General features: G+C 32.8%; 4 protein-coding genes across 5 annotated transcripts; 1 reads left to right on the top strand and 3 right to left on the bottom strand.

Moving 5' to 3' along the window:
* The first annotated feature begins 3330 nt into the window (after positions 1–3330).
* On the top strand, positions 3331–4404 carry LOC105631397 (transcription factor MYB114). The gene is made up of 3 exons (XM_012213495.3): positions 3331–3715; positions 3800–3929; positions 4022–4404. The coding sequence occupies exons 1-3, from the start codon at positions 3511–3513 to the stop codon at positions 4341–4343; spliced, it is 657 nt and encodes a 218-aa protein (XP_012068885.1). The 5' UTR covers positions 3331–3510; the 3' UTR covers positions 4344–4404.
* A 2793-nt stretch (positions 4405–7197) lies between these two features.
* Positions 7198–9858, bottom strand: ATG12A (Ubiquitin-like superfamily protein). The gene is made up of 5 exons (XM_012213497.3): positions 9661–9858; positions 9482–9540; positions 8765–8833; positions 8566–8628; positions 7198–7697 (listed from the first exon to the last, which is right to left on the bottom strand). Exons 1-5 carry the CDS (start codon positions 9692–9694, stop codon positions 7638–7640), a joined length of 285 nt encoding a protein of 94 aa, XP_012068887.1. The 5' UTR covers positions 9695–9858; the 3' UTR covers positions 7198–7637.
* Positions 9859–11239: 1381 nt separating this feature from the next.
* On the bottom strand, positions 11240–12421 carry LOC105631399 (transcription factor MYB1). Its single transcript, XM_089718406.1, has 3 exons — positions 12212–12421; positions 11999–12128; positions 11240–11895 (listed from the first exon to the last, which is right to left on the bottom strand). The coding sequence occupies exons 1-3, from the start codon at positions 12357–12359 to the stop codon at positions 11478–11480; spliced, it is 696 nt and encodes a 231-aa protein (XP_089574532.1). The 5' UTR covers positions 12360–12421; the 3' UTR covers positions 11240–11477.
* Positions 12422–16630: 4209 nt separating this feature from the next.
* EER4 (Transcription initiation factor TFIID subunit A) lies at positions 16631–23393 on the bottom strand. Of its 2 annotated transcripts, none has more exons than XM_012213501.4 (9): positions 22577–23393; positions 21443–21652; positions 19721–20314; positions 19528–19602; positions 18946–19024; positions 18104–18168; positions 17711–17746; positions 17382–17625; positions 16631–16967 (listed from the first exon to the last, which is right to left on the bottom strand). In XM_012213501.4, exons 1-8 carry the CDS (start codon positions 23234–23236, stop codon positions 17443–17445), a joined length of 1902 nt encoding a protein of 633 aa, XP_012068891.1. In that variant the 5' UTR covers positions 23237–23393; the 3' UTR covers positions 16631–16967; positions 17382–17442. The 2 variants fall into 2 exon arrangements, with proteins under 2 accessions (XP_012068891.1, XP_012068890.1); XM_012213500.4 differs by having other exon boundaries at positions 21443–21661; positions 22577–23392.
* Between the last annotated feature and the right edge of the window lie 400 nt (positions 23394–23793).

The following is a 23793-nucleotide window of genomic DNA, read 5'->3' as shown; positions in this document are numbered from 1 at the left end:
ACACTCTATGGAATCTATTCCAAGATACATATATAGCACCAATGATTCTTCAATTCCTCTATTACAATACATTCTATATGTAAATATATTTTCTAAATTCCCCTCCCTGTAATCTAGGTCTCAAAGTTAGGGTTATTCCTTAACTTTTATTACATGTGAATCAATCAATTCTTTGTTTCCTTGCCCATAAACCTTAACATTTTTCATTTATTCCTATGATTATTAGGGTTCAAGTTGTATTCTTGTTATGGAATAACATTCTTCATTTTTTCTAGTAATGAAGCTTCTGTTAAAACTCCAAGTTGATATTCATAATACATTAATGGAGCCAAAACTCATTTTTCTTGTTTGCTCAATCGATGTATATTTACATATATTTAAGGTTTATCGATCGTTTTTTATAATTCAAAATCTTCTACCACCGGTCATTGACATTCATTGGTTTTAACTCTTCTCCATAAGTTTTCCTGAAAGAAGATAAATATTTCCGTTGATAGATGGAATTAATGTTGTACGGTTGGTTTGGTTGGAGGGTTAGGGTAGGATTTATGAAGACGAAGACGGAACAGGAAACAAATGAATATTAATTTCTGAGTAAGGAATTTCAATTTGATGCTGCTTAGTAGGAGTTTCATACGTTTTGGTCCACAGAATTAAATATACATTAAAGAAAAGTAGTAGGTGGCAATAGCTTGTGTCGACGTGTATCACTTTCATCCTTTTGCTTCAGCAAAATTCCAGTAATCAAAATATAGTCTTCTTTAACTCTTGAAATTGATATATTAATTAATTGAATATAAGAGATTACGTGATTATTAATATAATACATCAACATCAAAGAATAAAATTATTGTTATTGAACAATCTGCTTAAATTACAGCACAGCTTTAGATGATTAGTGATTAGAGCAATAATCCATTAAGTATTATTACATAATATAAAAAAAATTATTAAAATATTCAAACCATGGGGTTCAATTTTTCATTTTTGAGATTAAAATAAGAAAAAAGAAAAAGAAACAAGAAAGAAAATCTCCAGCAAATCCTTGTCCCAATCAGGTGGGGAATTAGAGCAAAAATCTTAAACAATCAAGTATTCTCACTAATCACATTTGTAATAGCAATTAGTAATATAATTAAAGGTTAACAACATAAAAAGTGATATAATCATAGGATTTTGCAATTGGCCTTATGCAAACTCTACTTTCAAAAAACTTTGTCCTTTCCTCTTTAATCAAATCTTCTGTGCTTAATTACCCATTAACCAATTTGCTTATCATAGTTATTGTTATCTTAAATTTGGAATTTGAGAACGCACATGTCATCTTTCTCTCATTCACCAACTACAAAACAAAATATTTATTATGATTTGTCACTTTACAAAAACAAATCCGACCGTTGGCTCTGCAGGAGAAATTTGTTAAAGTAAATCAGACGGTTTGATGAACATGGACAGGTATATTAAATTGACTCCATTTCAGAAGATCCTTCAGGCCATGCCATTCCAAATTATAAGGACCCATATGTAATAGATGCAATATGGTATAGTCCAATATGTCAGTATCTTTATCTGGCCATTACCTAATCTTTAATTGAAACTAACTTTAAACCTAATTTCCACTTTTACTTTCTCATGTGACTTGGTGTAAAAGATACACACGATTGATTAATTAATTGCAATTGCAATTGCAATGAAAAATAATTCTAGGGTTATACACATACACACGTGAAAACTCTCGTGGATAAGAAAACTTGAACTCAAGACTTTCCACTCTTCACATAAATGAAAAAATCAATTAAACCACACTCGGTCAGTAAATATACACTCTTTTCGATATATGTACTTCACGGAAACAATAAAGAAAAAGTAAGAGAAAAACTGTATATATCAATTATCTCTAGAGCTCATAAATGTAGAATTTTCGTGCATTTGCGTTCTTTTTAATTGGTTAATTTTTATTTTTTTTGTGTAATATAAACACTTTGATAAAAAATTATTTCTGCATGAAAATAAGATTTACAGTAGGTAATGTGAAAAGGACAATTGCCGATTTTGAGATGAGGATAAAGTTTGATAAGATGTGCATATTTGCATTATTAATTGGAAAATAGAAGTTAGTACATAAGGATATATAATAAGATCAAACTGTGCAAATTGGCCAATTAAAAACACATTACGGTTGCTCCTTTTTCATAACACAGAGTAAAAAAATAATTTTCAGTAGACAAAAGAAATTACTGCTTTCATTTCAGCAAACTTTGTCTATAATTCCAGAGGCAATGACCTTTTGTCATCAACTCTTTTAGCTGGCATTATAATAATAATTAAATGAAAACTACTGCATTTGCATGCCTCCAATATAATAATTTGATCATGCAAAAAACAAAATCATCTATTGAAAAAGTAACCAAAAATGACATCAACGACCACTATATCACAAAAATTGTTACTTTATCAGAGCCGTCTGATCTGCCAACCTTTTTGGCCCAAACTTTTGTCACATGCCATTTTTATTTCTTTATTTTAGAGTTTTGGTTTATAATATTTCTCCGGAAAGTGGAAACTAAAGTCTTAGTATTGTTTACCTCTTAAATTTTGTTTATTCATCGCATATTATTGTTAAATTCTAACATCAAATATCAAATGTTAATTAATAATTAAGAGAGAGATAATTTTATATACAAATTAAATGGTGAAATATATAAATTTATTTTTATATTTCAAGTTTTGAGAGTGATAAATTATGTTCCTGAAGTTGCAAATTTTGATAACATTATACCATTCTCCACACTAAAACTGACAGTTTCTTTTTTATATTTTTGATATTTATATATAAAATATTGACTTGGTATAATTTTTGGAACAATAAGGTTTATATTTTTTTAACTATACAATTTATTGATCTCATTTTATAAGTTTGAATGTTTAATAGAATAATTTTCTAAAGTAGAGTATTTCATGAGTGCAATATTATAAGTTAAAATGTTTAATAGGTCAAAATAAAAATAAAATGTTTAATTTTGCAATTTATACACGGTCCAAATTGAATTAATAACAAAATTGTAATTAATTGTGAATTATATTAGATTTGCATTTTTTGTTAATTTTACTAGGGAACAGCATTAAAACCACTTTGTTTTTCAAAACCAGCAGGTATATGCGCACTCAGGATCATAGAAAACTGATTCATTAGCAGCCTTTATAGTAATTAACTTTATAGCACTCTTATGGCACAATCATCAAACCCATGACTAAGATGAGTGTCTCTTTTTACATTTGACCATCTATTTCTCTCTTTATGTATATAGTTTCTCTCGAATTGCTATCCCACATGTGTGTTTGTGTGTACCGTACGTATATATATATATATATATATATATGTGGTAGTTGAGCTTCTTCCTCTCCCACCAAGAAGGTTAGATGTCACAGAAGCCCTAAACAGCATCCTAGAGAAGAAACACACTCACTCTCTCTCTCTCTCTCTCTCTCTCTGTAAAGAAACAGTTAATTATGGCTGCTGTTACAAATGAGTCAAGGATAAAAGAAGCTAATGGTAATGGTAACGAGAACAAGGCTATGGAGACATTGAAAAGTATGAAATCCAAGAAAGAAGCCATCAATAAGGGAGCATGGACAGCAGAAGAAGATAGAAAATTGGCTGAGGTTATTTCAATCCATGGTGCAAAAAGATGGAAGATAATTGCAGCCAAAGCAGGTTAATTTCTTGATTAACTGGATTAACTAAATGACTTGAATTTTGATTTTATGTTTGATGGGCCTTTCTGATATATATTTGCAGGTCTTAATAGGTGTGGTAAGAGTTGCAGGCTAAGGTGGTTGAATTATTTAAGACCAAATATAAAGAGAGGGAACATATCAGACCAAGAAGAAGATTTGATTCTTAGGCTTCATAAACTGCTTGGAAACAGGTTAATTTTCTTATGTTTTACTCTTATTTATAATAAAGATTAATTCTTTTGCATAACTAGTTTGATTGATTTGATCTTTTTGTTCGTTAAAGATGGTCCTTGATTGCTGGAAGATTACCAGGGCGAACAGATAACGAGATAAAAAATTATTGGAATTCTCATTTGAGCAAGAAAATAAATAAGAAAGAGAAATTACAAAGTGGAGCTAATTCAGTAGCAGAAGAATCCAAAAATGAGAATAAGACAACAAAAATTGTTGAAGTGATAAGGGAAGAGAATACCACATCTAGTAATAACAATGGAGGTGAAGACTCCAGTAGCAGTTTTAATGTAGATGATTTCTTTGATTTCTCCAATGAGGATCCTTTAAACTTGGAATGGGTAAGCCAATTCCTTGAAATGAATGACGTGTAAACTTATCTTCTTCCCCCTTTTTCTCAACAATGGACAAACATAATCTAATTGGTTGAATGCATATGTGTCTGAAAGAGTTTTTGAGTACTATATTCATTAATTCAGTTCATGTTTATGGCTGCTAGCTCCGTTAAGGGCTGAATTGATGTTTTTTTTCATGAATCATTAGGATTGATGGAAAGGATTACCTAAGAGATGGGAAAGAATGATTGATATTAAAAAATGAAAATAAGCAAACGATTGGGATATATGATGGGTCATATGTATACAACAAGACAAAGACTGTGTCTTAATATGTAATTAGTACTGGAATTCACTGATTCGATCCACAGAAATGGCTCTGTCAAATTAGAGAGAAGATTGTATGCATCAACTCCAAATGATTTGCTTTAAAATTCACATATATTAAGAATTAATTAATATCAATATGCAACAAACAATATCAATATAATAAATCATCTCGAGCCGGGATTGCTAACTAATATTAATTGAATAAAATTTATATAATTGGTTCGATGTCTCCAACCCTATGTCTCTTATCCCTAGGAGGTTTTTCTCCGCTAATAAGTTTTTCTGGAAAACTCTACAACGTCGAGTTCTCTGTCCATGCGGGAATGGAGTGATGCCAATGTGCTTATAATAAGTCAAAATATGATGTTTTTTCTTGGAAAAATGTGCTCACAAATTCTCCACATACCATCACGCTCTTCTAATATGTGGCAGAAAACAAAACTATCCCATGAAGCAGGAGAGAATATTCTACCCAATTGCTATAACTTACAAGCAGATATATTGACATTTAGGTGAAGCAAGTTGAGGTTTTGAAGAAACAGCCAAACAAGTTATGAACCACTTTCCAAGAAGCAGCCATGCAAGAATTTTTAGCTTGGAGAATCTGGATGATCAGAAGATGATGTTAGGCCCTTAGGCAATGCACAGTGAAGAATCAATGAATGTAAGCTGCTTTCAAAAATACCCAAGGAATAATTTAGAGGCTGATTGAAAACTATTATTTTGTTTTATCAGAAGAGGATTGGACGTTTGCCACTCATTTGATATAGACACCTTGTCTTGTAATTCATTTACCGACTAATTATATATAAAAAAAATAAAAATAAAAACATCATTTTTTTAGTGATTTATAATTTGATCTCAGTAAAGCTAAACCTAAGCTAATTGTTCCTCTTTTTAGCTAATTATTTTCCTAATTATTAGAAGGTTCTGGCTGCTATAAAGAAATGTGGAACCTGCTAAAAAATCAAGAAAGAGGGTGTTTACCTGTTAGGTAAGAAAAACATAAGGGAAGTAAATTCAAATAAACAAGCTAGTGGTCCTGCTAGTCAGATTATAATAAAGAAGAAAGTTATCGTACATACACTTGGATCCAAAAACTGAGTCAGGCCATGTTAGTAGCATCCCCTTTAACTACATCTTCAGACCGTAAATTTTGATGGCTGGCAACATCTTCTCCCGGCAGCGGTATTAGTCGATCAAAACGCTAAATGTTATTTTTTAGAGTGTTTTGGTGATTAATTTTTATGACATTTAACTTTTAGAATTTTGTGAAAAGCTATTCAAACATGTATTAGCTACTGAAATAGTTAGACATTGATCAAACAATTAACAATTACCAAAATAATTAATTTTGTTAAACCAGCCATTTAAATCCTTAATACCGATTTGCCTAATCTCTCAGAATTTTTTGCTTTCTGGACTTGGAAGTACTTGGTACTAACAATTTAGATAGTATTCGATCAAGTTATTTGTTTGCTTTTAACTTTTATTTTTTCGTTTTTTGTTTTTTTTGTCAGTTAGTAAAACACTGAGCATGAACAGCAACAGCACCAGTAAAAGCATATACAGACATTCAATGTCTTCAACAACCAAAATGTTACAAATTGGAGGTGTCAGTTGTCAGTGCATGTCATTGGAGCCCCACAAGCTTAAATACATTCATATGGGTAATGAGAACAACATTGCACAAAACAAGAAACTAATCTGAGTTTCAGAATTTACTCGGGTAATCAATCATCCACAAGATTGAGAACGTAGTCACATCATAAGCTTTTTATGAAATATGATAAAAAAATATGAACATAAATGGATTTTCTACCCCTTTTATTCATTATTAGTTTAATTCTTGAACCATCTAAACAAAATTTCAGATCAATCCATAGACACAACATCTTGAACTAGTTTTGACAAAGAATCTAGCATCACTGCATGTCTAAACAGCCCTAAAAACCGCCTAATGCAAAAATTTGCTCTTGCCCCAATGACCCTGCGTTTCTACATTTTATTTTGACGATCGACAAAGTTATCACTGAAATGTAGAGATTTCTTACAAGATTAAGGGTATCACATAGCAAATCGTGTAAATTTTAATGACAAATCTATGCATTTGACCCCCTAAAAACACCCTTGGTCATTAGAAGTTAAAAAAAAAATTGAACAAACCCGGAAAATTGGCTAACCAGTTCAATTTTCATTTGTGATCCGCTAACCAATTAACTGATGTTATTAGACTGGTTATGGTATGAAGAAAAAAAAAAAAAAAAACAAATATAACCAGTTTCATTTTTAAATTTATACCAATAGTTTAGTTCAGTTAACCCAGAATAAGCTCCCTGCTCCCCTGCTATTCGTGACAAACCCAAAAAACAAAATCATTGGTTCTAGTCAATCATCACAAAGTCATCATTCAAACATTTTCAGATAAGCATAGCATTTAGATTAAACTCATGGTGAGAGGCTTGCTCTGACAGTGACAGTCCTAAGATTCCCCGAGGAAACAAGGATAAGAATTATATGTTAAAGCAGCACACACGTCACAAGCAGCACACAACTTCAAAAGTTGGAGGCCAAATGATGATTTTACTTGAAACATATGAAGATGTACAATTGTTATCTGGTCAAATCATGTGGAATTAAAATTACATTACTCATGTACCCAACCCAGGACAATGAAAGAACTAGAAGTAATGAAATAAGCAATCAAACGAAAGAAATAATCCTTGTCTAAAATACATGTTAGTCATCTGCTATCATCTTCATCTGGGTTATCAAAATCTTCTGGCTATCGACAAATCATTTACCCCTCGTTTGAAGAAATCCACAGAAGTAACAACCGAGAAAATTAGTAATTGGGAAGATATGAAAGAAGAAAGGATAAGGTGAAAATTGCTAAATCAATTCCTTTTTTCCCTAAGTAGAAATAGAGTTATATGTGTGACAGAATGGTTCTTACTTCTTACAGTATGAACACTACATTAACAGCATATTTATGACTGCTAACTAGCCCCATGCCATGGAACAAGCATAATTGACCAGCAGTTTACCATCAACGCCAAAATTCTGCATCATTAAATTGTAAATGTTTATATGATGGAGAAATACATAATTTAACATAAATGCTGAGTCAGGATTAGAGCAATTTATTAAAGGGGAAATAATCCTAACAGCAAATGTTGATCAAATAAATCTATAAAAATACATTTAAGCTTTATGGAAATCAACAAACTTCCAGCATTGTCACAGATCAATTTCACACTCGAATCCTATCAATTCATAAATATTATAACAGAAGGGATAGCTATCTGAATAAAAATTAGGACATATTTGTAACAGGGAAAGACACCAAAGGTGGATAACATAATGTCAGACAGAATCCACTTCCATTCTATGAAACATTTGCAATCAGTACACAGCCCAGCTCATGGGCAGTCAAGTGCAATATCAGAAAAACAACTATTTCATCATGTGAACCACTGCATATTTCCATCTTCTCTGTCTCAATGTCCTAGTAATAAAATACTCCATTTTTAAGGGTGATAATATTAAAGAACAGCGTTTCCTAAATAAAAGACAATGAACAGACATCTAGAAATAAATTAGCTGAGGTGTACCCTTTACATGCCAATAAATAGATTAATGCTAATGCAACCACTGGGCATTCATAATTTATCACTGACAAATTGCTGTAATTGATTAATGCTCTTCTAATGCACTTGAGTTGCATTCATTAAGGAAAATTAGAAGGAAATGCGAAAATAATTGTGTAGAAAACTCATTCAACACATGTCTATATGGTTTTCTAAGACTAAATATGAATGGATATTAACAAAGCAGTGTTTTCAGTATAGCAAAAATACAGACAGACACACCGTCGTATAGGAGACATAAAAGAAAAGGAAAAAGATAAATTAAAAGCACAGAAACTTACATTAAATAGATCAATAACCAATTCATCAGGGTTTGGAGAGAATGCACTGTTGACATATACAAACTAAAAAAGTGATGAAGGAAAAAAGTATCAGTATTCTGAAGCCCATAGTTGTACAGATTACTGTTATCTTTTTTTTTCTTCTTTTTTTTCTTTTTTTCCATTGGCGGTGGAAGGAAAAGCATCAAAGACAACATACCACTGTTTCTCTGTGAAGTTGTCTCCGCAGAAAGTCGATCACCTTAGCAAATTTATCAGTTCCAGCTATCTGCAGAGTTAAGGGATGATCCATAATGAAAGTTTCAGATTTTCAGTTGACAGAAATCAGTCCCATGCAATGTCAAACTAGATGGTATTCATTGAGAAAACATAGACTTCCAATCATTTATGCTTCGAAATACAATTTCCGAAGGCTCTGTCTGGGAGAAGAATGTTGCTAAAGCAAAAATGTCCTCTCCTACTGAACATGCTCCTTTTGGTCAATGTATCCAACAACGTGTATTTTTATTTTTCAGGTCTAACTGTCAAATATTAATAAAGCAGAGGAAACACCATATAATTAACTTGTTTTTTTTTCAATTCAACAAGGTAATTTGCTACACCAACTATTTCCAAGCTTCAATTTTGCTCAATTTACAATTTTCAACATAACATAAGCTGACCAGTTTGCAAGTGTTCTCTGGATTAGCATATATTAAGACACTAATAAGAATCAAATAGTGATCTCTACCAAAACATTGCAATTGATTATATCTACAGCCATCTAGAATGAAATTTAAAATGGGAATCCAAATTCAACCCTATGTCACCAACCCACTTGCATATAAACTTAAAGAACTAAAAAACCCAACCAGAATTTTACTCTCACAATTATAAATAAATAGCTAATCTGCAAAATAGTAATGGAAAAACATGCCTTGAACTTGTTTTGCTTGAGTATAGGAGCATCGGCAGTTGCTTTTAATTGAACAATCACTGCATCAAATTAAAAAACCCAATATTCAAAAACCAAATTAAGAAACCCAGTTAATAACCACAGCTAATACAATAAATCATAACTAAGGATGATTTTCCATGTGTAATCGCTTAATTTACCTTTTCGAACGGAACTCGACGACTCAGCTGCCATTGTTCCCTTGAAAATCGAACCTGTTTCGGGGACCTGCAATTCTGAGAGTATTTTTATTTTTAATTTTTAATGCCTATGCAGTTTTTAGTTTAGGGCCTTATTGGGCCGTAACTGAAATATGAATTTGAATATGACTGGGCTTAGAAGAAATCCACTGCTTAAAACAAAACCCAAGCAGGTCCAATCTAGCCCAGATTAGGCAAGGTTGTCAATAAGTAGAGTCTCCTCAAATTTGGTTTTACTTGGTTTATTAAATTTAAGCTTGATTCATTTAGAAAAAGAATTTCAACCGAGCTAAGTTTGTTCATAAACGGTTTGGTTTATTTGCAGCACTAAACCTAGGTTTGGTTATGAAAAAAATGAGATTTTTAAAATTTTTAAGAAGTTTGACAGGTTGAAAGAATATTATAGACAATATAAGAGTAATCATCTCTTTTAAATAATAATCATCAAATAATTTTTATGATAGAGAAAATTCAAATACTTTCTTTATAGAATTTATCAAATTGGTGAAACTTTTATAATAGAAATGACTGAAAAATTTTTCGCTCTCAACTTACGGGTTGTGATTCAATTGGCGATGCAAATTTGACATATATAAAACATTTTTGAGTTTGATCTCCACTAAATACACTTGCAATGAAGGATAAAAAGCCTTAACGGTGACTCAGCCAAATAATTAAAATCTGATATTCAAATCTATTTTTGATTCGGGATCTACTTATTAGTCATCCAATTATTGATAGAGACCTTATAATATTGAATCCAATGTCAATAAATAAGTACAAAATTAGTTAATTGATAGATACACTGGTGGCCAAATACTTTTCTGCACATGTTGCATAATTAATATATTTATGGTCCACCTGTTGATGTTGCATATGTCATTAACTCTTTCGGTAATTGTTAGTTGTTCATTGGCCATTGTTAGTTGTTCCATACTTCCATTAGCTTTAAGCTGATAACTATTTATATAGTGGTTAAGTGTTTGGTAAAAGTAACAGTTTAATTAATTGTTGAACTTAATGACAAATAATGACATTTGTTCTTTAGTTAGCTGAATTCAAAAGAAAAACAATAGATATGATTGTCAAAAAAATTTAATTAATAACGTTTTATAAAAAGTTCATTCAACCTCAAAAGGCTATTATTATAAAAGCTATATTGACTGAATCACTATAATTAATAGATATAGAGTTTTGACTCGGCCAAAACGCTAAAAGCTATATATGGGTGGGTTTATAAATTAAATCACATTCTTTATTAAAATTATCATTAATTTGATGAATGTTACTTAAAGGCAAAACTACTCTTGATGTACAGCGCATAATATTTTATATATATATATATAATCCATTCTTTAGCAAGGATATTATTATGATCACTGGCTACTAAAATTTTTTCTTTTTTAATTTGAACTTTGATTAGAACTCAAATCCATTACATCACCATTGAGATTAACTCTTGAATATCTAATTAATTTACTTAAATAATTACTTCTTAATTAGATTTAGATCTGAATATGACAGGACAGGAACATAATGATGAAACAACCACTAATACCATGTTACAGTATCAATAATATTAATTACAACAAACATCTACTGATATATCCCATTAGCAAGTTAATTTGGACGTTACTCATTTTTTTCTGATACAGAGACTACAATCTAATGCCACCATACTAATCAACAAGCCAAGTTTCAAATATATATAATTAGCATATATATATATATATATATATATATATGTTGGGTAATTAATTCCCTAACTTTAATACCTGTTATATCCTCTCCTCTCTCCTTTCCAGCAATACTTGATGATCTTCAATCCAATTGAAACTATCTGTATCGAGTAATTCGGATAAAAGACATTCATCCATCTCAAAATCTAAAAATGAATCAGAGGAATTATTATAATTTTCCTCCAGAATGAAGTGAAAATTTTCGTTGTCATCACCGGAGATATTTCCCATTTCGGGTTGATTAATATTTTGTGGTTTAGGGTTATTAGGTATAACCACTTTGGTGCACCTTGAAGCTTTGGTCCAAAATACTTTGTTTGGCTCAGTATTTAGGGTAGATAAGGATTTGTTAACTGTGGGATTGAGAGGTTGTAATTTCTTACAAATAGTGGTGTTCCAGTAGTTTTTTATTTCATTGTCTGTTCGTCCTGGAAGCCTCCCAGCAATCAGGGACCATCTACGTCCACAGTACACCACATTTCAGAATTAGAATAGAAAATGTTGGCTGCTTGGAAGAGTTGAAAATAGATATAAAATGAAAACATATCAGGAAAAGGAACCTGTTTCCAAGAAGCTTGTGAAGCCTGATAATGAGCTCCTCTTCATCATCTGTTATATTTCCTCTCTTAATACCAGGTCTCAGATAATTTAGCCATCTTAATCTGCAACTTTTGCCACATCTGTTGAGACCTGTATGTATATCAAGCAATTTATATTCCATCACTTTAAAGCAACAATAACAAAAATCCCAGAAGAAATAAGTAGATTGTAACCTGCTTTCTTGGGTAGGTTTCTCCATTTTCCTTCACCTTGGATTTGAATATAGTCAGTAAGAATCTTATCTTCCATGGCTGTCCATGCTCCTCTGTTCAGTCCTTCCTTTGGACAACATGGGCACCTTCCCATCTCTCTCTTTTTCATTCTCTTTCTAGAGCACTGTCTTTTCTTGGACAAGTTGCTTTCTGCTTCTCTGTCCCCCTGGGTGCACTCTTATATACAGTTGAGACTTGAGACGTCAAAAGTCTGTTTTATTTCCTCGTACGTACACAATATTGTTCAACCACATAATTTATATTCATTTTTATGGCGGATGGCCTTTGTTCCGCTCCCCTCATATATTTCATTCCTACCACACGATTTTACTAAACTTATAATTTATTTTATTTTAAATTTAATTTCTAACCTATTGGTTAACTGTAAGCAAAATCTCTTTTTATAAAGATGAAAATGTAAATTCAATTTCTGTTTTATTACTCAAAGGAAATTAACACCACTTTATTGTAAAGGAAAATTTTGTTTCCAACAGTTTTCAATTCACCATAATCAACCAAAAAGTATAATTTTTAACAAAATAATTAATTTTTGAAAATGATAGATAAAAAAAACCAACTGAGTAAATACAATGCTCATTAATTATGAGCCTAGATCATTCCCACTGTGTAAGAATAAAATGACATGTATAACCCTCAAGCAATTTGGAGGGAATTTTATCAATGCAGTATAGATATTAGGTGCATTGAAATATACGTGGGGTCAAATTTGTCGTCTAAGTATACATGCATTGAAATACCGTATACTCAGCCATGTACAGGATTGATAATGTGTGTAATAAAGTATAGAGAAAATTACTCTAAATAGTAACATTGGGATACAAGTCAAGTTAAAAAGACAAAAAAACCCTTGGAGTATATGTGGTTTTTCAAGATTGAAACTTAACAATCAAAAAAAGTGACATACAAATATTCTCGGCATTTAATGTACGCGTGTTTCAAAGAGCAACTTATCAATTCACTTTTGTCATTTCATTTTATAGTAACATTGGACATTTTTATAAATTTGGCCTCATAAATGTAGAGTTAATCCTTTTTTGTATATTTAATAAATATATGTCTACTTTTATCATTGTAAATTTAGCCAAAACCATTGACATCAAAAACAAATATATGTTATGCTCAATTAAATTTTGAAAACGACCACCTTTTATTTTTAAAGGTGCGGGTGTGTTTTGATTATTTAAAAAAGGAAAATCAGGAATTTTATTAGACACCATTCTCTTAAAAGTCATGGTCATTTCCGAATATAGTATGACCAATTTAGATGTTATGGAGAAGTGAATAGATTTTATTTGAAGGAGATCTTTAACTGTAATTTTATTTATATGTGGCTAAGGTTTAGAATTGAAGGAGTTTGATTATAAACTCAAAAAATTTGGCTCCAAATTCTATTTCATTTTGGCCGCAATATATTGCATTTGGACATTATTTTTTGAATTTCTTTTAAATTTGGAAAAACCAAATTTCGCTTTTAACTTTGAATTTAAATTGAAAAATTATTCAAGTTTAAACAAGTTAGAGCGAAAATAACTCTCTCATATTTTATGGTATAAAAAGTTTCCAATATCATACCTTTTCTCTTCTTTTTTTTTTTTTTTCATGATTCCTCATTAAATAGGTACGTCGAAAGGAAAATACTTAGCTATTATGTATGCATATTTAGTAAATTAAATAACGACAATTAATGTAAATAATTAATAAAAAATTTATTTTTTCAAATTAACGATTAGCTGTAGGGTTCTTACCAATAATTATATGCATGTCCTGCACGGGGACCATCTTGCCTTGTCGAATTCGAGTGTAACTTTCAACTATTCAACCCCACTAATTAAAGATAAATTTCTGTAATTAATAATTATACAGAGTGCTGTAGCCATCAAGATAGCTCCATAATGAAATTTTCATGGCTAATTCTGAATTTGTGATGGCATTCAGCTGCCCTTCTATGTTTCCGAGCTAACTTTCTTATATGCTTTTGAATGTTTGTTGAAAAATCTATAAATTAAGAGAGAGAGAAATTGAAAATAATCAAAAATAAAAAAAAAAGTCCAACTTAAAATGAAATATAATTGAAAAATAAATAAATTTTTTATTTAAAGTTTTAATTAATTCGAATTATAAATTATTTTCTTTTTGCGGGTATAATAACTTATTAATTATCTACTATTAACTGTTTAATCCGTGTTGTAAAAATATTATTGGCATCAAATAGTATAATGTTAATATTGATATAGAGATGTTAAAAAAGATATTGGTAAATTTACTAATTTATGTGGAAATAAAAATAAGTCCATTTTTTTTTTTTTTTTTTGTTAAAGGATATCTCCACTTGAAGTTTTATCAATTAAATTAAATAAATTAGCTGGTGCTTTCTTTCTCTTTAAGGTTAATATTAATTGCAGGTTTAATTACTAATTGCAGGTTTAACTTAATGGTCCCAAAAATATGAAAGAAATGGTCTTTTGCAATTTTAATCTTTTTAGAGCTTATATTGTCTGAAGTAGCATAAAATGACACAATTAAGGTCGCGATCAAGCTTCTGTTCTTGACACGGAACTAAAAGGTTTGTCAATCTCGAGGATAAACTGACAGTTCAGAAATGTAAGAAAGCTATGTAAGAGGCTGCAATTTCGTCTCTTCCACGACAAAATTTCGATATACATAATGTCTAAATATTAATTCTACTACTTAAAAGCTACGACTCACTGAAAGGACCGTATCTAAATATTAATTCTACTACTTAAAAGCTACGACTCACTGAAAGGACCGTCTTAGACCAAGCTACTTTTGTGGACTGAGCACCGCAACACTAAGATTTCCCTTAATTTTTTTTTTTTTTTTACCCTAACATCAGACATCGTAATAAAGTCACCCACCACCTGCGGATAAGGTTTCAGGGTACGGATTTTACAGTGTTTGTTTCATCTTCTTTAATTATTGGCAACTTTAAGATTAAATTTGTGCACCTGTTTTTATGGTTGATGCTCGTTAATCAACCATTCCATACTAATTAAACACTATTGGGTTTGGCTATAGTCCTCCCTAATCTTAATCAAACAAGTTGGTGCACCACTAACTTTATTTTGCGAAAGATTAATTTCCAAAGCAACTTTAAGATTTTATTTTTATGACAATCTAAAGGTTTCGAGACATCCAATGTAATTTTTAAATTATAGTTTTTAGTAACAATCTTATACCTTGGAGTCGATTGTTGTAATTTTTAGTAATAATTTTAGAAATATATTATGTTCTTAAAGATGCGTAACGTTTTATAATCTGCGGCTCAAACTCTAAATTAGTTCTAAAATCCTGACGTTCTGGAAGAGTTATATGCATTAGGGGTTGGAAAGGCTTAGGGCAGTATTGCATTTGTCAAAGGTAAATAAAATGAGAAATGTCAATTTCAAGTGGGTTTTGTCACATTCGAAAATTTCAAAGGGGCTGCAAATACCAAAAGCAATAACCAATACCATAACTCTTTCTTTGTACTGTCCACATGCTAAAGCTTGTATCAGACAGAATTCTTGCTTCCCATGTTTTCTAGATTCCAATCTCTAGGGATCGTGGGGTCTACATCAACCCCCTCTTTGTTGGAGAACTGGAGGATTTCTCCATATAGAATATTCGTGGAAGGGCATTATTGTAATTGCATTATGAAAAATAAACGAGTTTAAATTTCGTGTAATAATATACTATCAGGTTCTAATAGATATCAATTGTTAGCCAACTGTCCTGATAGATTTCAATTATTAGCCGATTTACTAAGTATTACCATATAAATATTATATTGCTGAACACTATTGTTAAAACATTAAACACTCTTTCGAAAAAATTTGCCAAGCATGATAAAACTCATGCCCTAAAACCCAAAAGTTCTAAATTTGATCCCTTGTACAGATTTATAATATAAATACATATGTGCCTTGTATATAATATAGCTCATACATAGTCATTTTGTTTATATTATTAATTCTATTCATTTAGTATACAAGAATGCCTAAAAGCTTCCTTCCTTTCACATGCAATAAGCCCCACTTGCCCCCATCATGGAGAATTTCAAATTTCGTCCAACAGTCAATTTTTGGATTGTTTCCATAACATATTCATATTAAATCCAGCAGAATGTAGATGAATTGAATATATTGAAGGAAAGAGAGGTACCCTTATCATGCAATAAGCCCCACGTTCTGACAATATTGTTTCCTTAAGCAAAGTCAGTGTGAGGAAGACAGTTCCATTAGTTACACAAAATATTAGATTGAGAAATTTGTCATGTGTTAGGCTTGCTCAGAGGACCAGAAAGACCCTGAAACCCTGAAAATAAAAATTTGATAACAAAGAATAACCAAATCCTGAGCCTAAGGAAAAAAAAGCAAACTTTCTGTAATGATTAATAAATAATGAACAACACAACTACAGGACATGCCACCCAACCCAAGTTCCATTCTACATAAACTTGGAAGAGAGCTTGAACTGGGAGCCAGATCTAAATTCATGGGCTCAATAACTCCCCCAAGTATATATCCTTTTTTTTCACCCTATAAGTAACTGCACCAAGCATATTCTTTTGTGGTACTATGCACGAGGTCGAATAATCATACATCAACAATTTCTATAAATTAGATTATCTATCACTGCTGCAATCTTTTTCAACTGATTTCCAGGTCTCTACAGCCGATGCTTTCATCAATCCAAACTGCAAAAGAAGGACGTTATTTCAATGCTTAGCAACAGTGGCAATAAGACTTTCGAAGGATAAATAAATAGCATAAATAGACAACAGTGGATAACATCTAGGTAAATGCATTGAGCAATACATCCAAATTCTTCGACTATTGAAAACAAGTGAAATCTCTGCTTCTGGTGGAGCCAGGATCTAAAGTTAGTAGGGGCCCAAGAAAAATTTTCAAAAGTTTTTGGGACAAAATTAAAAAAGAAATTTGAGAAAAATTTTGGTTCCTGAGATTCTATCAAGACAGCATTTTACATTCATAACACCTGAACCTGCTGGTCATGTCAATTCTCACTTTCTTTTTTTAAAAAATAAAATAATTGAAACAGGGTGTGGGACAATAATCATTGAAATTCCAACAAAAGCTTGAAAGCTCACCAAGTTCCCATGCTATATTCAACTGGCATGGAGACACTATCAGAAATGAGAAATATATCCATTAAAATCGTGTGATCTGCTGCAGCATTTGAGAACTGGTTGACTGGGAAACCAACTGCTCTGAACTTGGTGAACGTCTTATCAGGTGGTTAGTAACAACGGGGTTGCCGAGACCTTGTCTAATCATTTCTTTAGGATTATGGTTATTTGTTTCCATGTGTGAAGACTCCCTCAATGCACAAATCTGACAAGATGGGTAGTGTAAACTAGGTTTTAGCACTCCATAGAAGGAAGGATTCAAATAAAACATGTTTAGAGATTGTGCTTACCATATCAAGACGCTTCTTGTGGAGATCACTTGATAACTGCAGAATTTGCACCCACAGATCAAAGAGCACTCTTGAAATCTTATTTTGTTAAAAAATATTGATTAATTTTACATAGCATAACTAACTTAGGACACATGGTGCCAGCATGGGTGTTTGAAAATTAAACAAAGTACTTAAATATAAAATACTTAAGAGCTCCATATAGACAAAGGAGTTTATCATAACTGTTATTTTTAAGTATTTTCAAAAATCAAGCATACAAAATAAATTTTGAACTAGATGTCTCCAGCAAACTCATCTTAGCTTGCACTCCTTCTTAGCTTATTTAACATAGCAAAGCCAAAACAATGCACTGATTTCTGAGTACCAGATAGAGAAAGTCAAAATGCTTACAGGTTTTCTTTGGAAATTTCTTTCTTCAGTTGAAAATCCAGGAATAGTCAGCTGCCAGTTCTTCTCTGCATATGATTTTCGCATCAGTTCATAAGAACTAGAGGGAAGTGTACTAATGTCATTTTATGTTCAGTCTATTACTATTATCCAATCTATGCTACTGCTGTCCATAGAGCTGAACAAAGTTTCGTTTAGCCAACTGAAATGAACCAGTTCAGCTCGGTTGGATTCAGTTACTAATCTATTCAGTTGGATTTTGGTTTTAACCAACAAAACCAAAAATTTTTCAGTTTGGTTCAGTTTCTACTAATCAAAACAGTAAGCCCAAAAATTGTTTAAATTGAATTGACTGAACCGAACTGGTTTGATTCAGCTTTAGATAAAAATAGGTTCAGTTGGATTTCATTTAGAAAACCTTCGGTTTCTTCATTTAGTATAAATTCTATTTGTTTTGAACCAAACCGACCAAATAAGCTGTTGATGTGAAGGGAAAGGGAGGAGCAAATGGAAGGTAGTCTGGCCTACATGTCAGGAAAGGACTTTTGGCAGAAATTACAATACTTGTATATAACTCGGGCAATTATTTTTAGCTCTCTAAACAAGAGTAGTTGGGTTTTGATGCTTGGTTTGAGGAAATATACAGGCATCTCTATCATGGCGATGCTTGGTTTGAGAAATCATTACCATGTCTGACAGCAATTGGAGTAGACTATCCTAAAGTTGAACAAACAACATTGACTAGGTCTATGTGCCGAATACCTATGATCTATGTTCCCTATACCTATACCCTCGTACAAAAACAAGAAATGTTCTAATGAAAATGAGTATGGTGAAGCACAAACCCAAGTGTAGCAACAAATCCTTCGACTCTAATGTTGAAGATTTTCGATGCTTGGCCAAACTGCATGCAAATGTAGTCACCTGCATTTCGATACAAGAGAGTCAAAGCCTAAATAAGTGGAACACCACCATTATTTCAGGACTTACAAGTTCTGGGAATTAGGAAATCTAAATGTCAACTGAACATTTTGGTATCATTGTAGTTTATCCAAAGAACGACATTAGCTGACCAGATCAAAGCCCCTCAATTGGGGAGCTATACCACAAACACAGTTAAATAATAAAGAAGATTGTGCCAGTTGAAGCGGCATTTACTATGTAACTTTTCCATTCTAGAGGTGCTCAACAACAATGGCCAGGATATAACAAAAAGATATACACATTTACCCAAAGTCTCATACAAAATGAGATTAACATGAATTATGACAGCCATAAGCTTTATTTCGAATGAAACTTCCTGATGAATCTTCATGCAACTTGGGCCATTTACCTTTGCACCAATCAATAACCATTAATTGATTTTGGGATGAATGTAACGAATTAAAACACATAAAGAGCAATTTCAGTGGGTTAGTGAGTCTCACAGAATCAATAAAGTCATCAGCAATCTCCAAGAGAAGATCTTCAACTTCAGGATCTAGCTTTCCCTGTGAATCCACCTGAACACATCCAAAAAATGAACATGACACATTAATCATTGTTAGAATTGGAAAGCAAGAAAGAACATGATATAGCAGTAAAAGACAATCACTAGACAGAGAGAAATGCTTGAAAGACCTGTGAAACCAAGTCCTGTATTTTTCTCTTTCCAAGTAGTTGATTAGTTGCCTCCGTTCCTTGGCTTGAGCTTCCCCCTGGTGTAGTTGTACCAGATGCTGTTGCATCTGGTTGTGATCCTGTCAAACTAAGAGACTTCTGACCAGTGGGCCCTTGCATCCTTGGTGATTGTTGTTGCTGTTGCTGATGCAAAGGCAATTGTTGTTGCAATTGCTGCTGTGGTTGTAGCTGTTGTTGTTGTTGTATTTGCTGTTGTTGCTGCGGCTGTTGTTGTTGTTGCTGCTGCTGCTGCTGCTGCTGTTGCAGTTGTTGGTGCCCCATTGATGGCTGCTGCTGTACCAGCTGAGATAATTGTTGTGCATTTAAATGCAACTGAGGGGAAGATACCAGTTGCTGCGGCAAGAGGACCTGTGTTTGCCTTTGATGTTGAAGACGGAATGAAGGTGAAGCAGGACCAGATATTGCTGGCATTTGCTTCAGCCACTGCTGCTGTGACAGAGAATTCTGCATCATACCTGGCTGTGCATTCGGAACCAGCCCAGACAGTTGAGGGTTCATAAATGCCAGTGACGACGTCCTTGATAGGTTTGGAACCTGTAGCTTTTATAGACGATTAGCATCATAATCAAGCAGAAACACAAACAATCAACTGTATTAAATATACAAAATTTGCATTAAACAAATGCAGTAGCATAATTGCACATTATAGTAATGACATCAATAGTTGCAAGTGCAACAAAAGTTTGCAGGTTATAGTAATGACTTCAAAAGTTGCAAGTCCAAAAAATGTCTACATTGCCTATTGAAAGAAAGAAGGGAATAAAGAAAAAATTTGATGACACAGGAATATTTTATTCCAGGAATATTACAAGTACAATTATGCTGATCATCAACAGCAACCAAATAGCATAAGAACGTAAATCAATTTCGATAAATGTCATAGATTGCATGCTTACAGAATACACATACAATCCACCATCTGGATTAGCATTATCACAAACTTGTACACACACTATAGATGTAATTAGCATGTAAAAGTCTCACAATGTAAGCAAATGATTATCAATACTAATTATGTCATCGTAGGAGCATGAATAACATGAAAAACAAGGGTTAATGCATCACTTTGAAATTTTCAAGATAACCCGCAAAAATATGAAAAATCACTTTATTCTGTTTTACATGAACCATCAAGTGAAAAATGAGAAGAGCCAGCAGATCTGGGGCCACTATTCTAAAGGTTATAAATAACAAAAGCTAATTTAATGACCATGTAGAATCTTTCAAACAACTAACACTCGAGGGCCAATCTCCGTCCGGCCCAAGGAAACCTTTGCACGCCTCCGTTACCTTTTGGGAGGCCTATTTTAAGAAAAAATATAAAAGACTCGAGGCTAGGAACAGATTTATTAAACAAAATTCTATAAGGACCAAAAACAGATATATTTAGCACTATGAGACAATTAAGACGAACACTGGAACAAGTTAGTTTCAAACATTAGAATGGATTCATTACATGAACGATCAACTAATGAAGAAACTTTGTATCAACATAGATCATACCCTCAAAATATAAACTAAAAGCAATTTGATAAGAAAAGATTAAATGACATGATACCAACCAATTATAAAAACTTATGCTATTACCGTTCAGTTGTTCACCAAATCCACTGTCAGAAGCAGAGTACAGAATGAAATCATGTCATCATAAAAAATTGATACCTGAGATGAGGTGAGTGAATTTTGTTGTGCCAGTTGCTGTCTCATTTGTCCAGCATTAATCCGTTGTTGAGCATAAGCAAGAGCACTATTAGGCCTTAGTTGTGAGCTTAAATTGAGTGACCCCATCACTCCCATTGCTTGCATTCCCTGCAATGGCTGCCCTGGTGAAGTGCCAGGATGGAATTGGGAACCCTGAACTAAGCCAGCTTTCTGCCTCGGCTACACCAAAACCTCACTTGTTTTAGAGTATATTGTAGTTTTCATCATAAAGTGACAAAGACAAATTACTGACAAGCTCAACAAAAATGCATCTGAGTTTGTACCATTAGAAGTTTTCTCTCAAACAAACAAATTACACCAGTTCTTCAAAAGTCAAAATTCAGTTAACAGTGATCAAGGAGAAATGTAACATTAGAAAATTTGTTATTATACTTCCAATATATCCAGTAGAATTTGTGAACTTCATTACTTTTAATTTAAAAAATACAGGCAATACAGTTTTCTGATTCCAAAACAAGTGCAAAGATCATTATAAGACTTCTCTATTTCCAACTTTACTTTCTGCCATTCACATCAACCATACGACAATAAAAACTCGAATCAACACATAAACTTAGTTGATACCTATGTCAAGAACTCAGAATCCAAACCGAAGCAGTTAACAGACAAACAACAACAATAACTAAGTCTTAATCCCAAATTAGTTGAAGTCAGTTATATAGACCTTTTTTACTATTTCCACTCTGTTCAATAATAGCAAGAACTAGGAAAGTTGAAACAAAAATTGATACGCATTTCATAATTACTTGAAACAAGGCCTAATGCCTAGAGTTCATATTGAAACTGACAACCTCATCAAAAGCATGAATTGCCCTAACATACACCTATACTTCAATCACCAATATATCAACAATCCATTAATCTAACAAGAGCATATATCATTCAATGATGCAAAAAAACTTAAAAAGCTTTTTAACATGATTTTTAAGCAACAAAAGCAATGCATAATGTCTCATTTCTAAAACTCAAACACTAACACTTCCTTTGGAAGCAAATGAACAAGCGGTTCATTTTATTTACAGTTGAATTATAATAAAAGCAAACTTGAAGTTAATAGAGCAATCCACTTCATACCGAGGCCAACAAGTTCAACTGAGCTGCAGCTGCCACAGCTGCTGGCCCGGGCAGAATGGGCAGGTGCCCGTTCTGCCCAAGAAGTGCAGAACGCGACAAGTTGGCGCCACCCATTTGCTGATTTTGTGAATTCTGCTGTAAATTCTGTTGAATTGACCCCGACCCACCAAAATTCACTTGCCCATATAATCCCTGCTGCTGCTGCTGCCTCAAAACGCTACCATATTGATTTTGCTGCTGCTGCTGTTGGTTAATTTGGCTTAAACGAGACAAAGAAGGAGATCTTTGAAGGGTTTGTGGAATTTGATAGCTTGGCATAGCTGCGACATTTTGTTGCTGCAATTGCTGCTGCGTTTGTTGTTGTTGCTGCTGTTGCTGTACAGTTGGTTGCTGTTGCTGTTGAGAAGAAAGAGGAGGCGAGGAAATTTGCTGGTCAATAGAAGGAGAAGAGATTTGTGGATTTTGAGCTAAATTTGACATGTTTGGTGTAGGTGTTTGTGCTTGTGGTTGTGGTGGAGTTAGAGCTGTCGTATTTGAGTTCACCGTTGGTGGTAGTTGTTGTGATTGTGGTTGGGCTTGTTGTGATGGCGGTGGTGGTGATGGGTCCATCGGATTTGGAGAAGGGATGGGTTTAGGCGACGAAGCTGCACTTTCCGCCATGGTTAGCTTCAACGAGCAAAAATTTTAGAGGCTTTAGAGTTTGAGAATTTTAAACCATCGTGTTCTGATGAATTGGGTTTTTGGCTAATCGGAAGTTACAGGCATATTTTTCATGGACGGATAAAAGAGGGACAAAGCTCTGTGTTGATGCAGGAGAATGAGAAAGAGAGATCCCGGCCATACACGTAAGCTAGGTCGGATCGCACGTGTTGCGGTGGGGTTAGGCACAGGAAAGAAACTATAGTCAAAGACACGTGGCTTCATGAGATTGGAGAATAGAACTTGGGGAGTCTACGTGGAGTATATGATCCATGCCATGAGTTCTCAACATCGTCGATTATATGTGTTCAGTTCAAAGTCAGTCGTTAGATTTAAACGGATGACTATGATAAGTTGATTACGTTTTATTGACTTGCTAATTTAACAATATGGATATAATTTTTAATAATAATAATAATAAAAAATCTCAATACAGTCCATGGACTCACCTAAACCAATGAAAAATTTTTTTTAATAAAATAATAGTATTTTTCACCATGCACCAAGGAAAAAAAATG

Source organism: Jatropha curcas, chromosome 1 (genome assembly GCF_041381405.1).
Source record: "Jatropha curcas cultivar XTBG-Jc1 chromosome 1, XTBG_Jcur_1.0, whole genome shotgun sequence".
NCBI classification, from domain to species: domain Eukaryota; kingdom Viridiplantae; phylum Streptophyta; class Magnoliopsida; order Malpighiales; family Euphorbiaceae; genus Jatropha; species Jatropha curcas.
The sequence above is the reverse complement of the archived record's forward strand: the minus strand, read 5'-3'. Positions and strand labels throughout refer to the sequence as shown.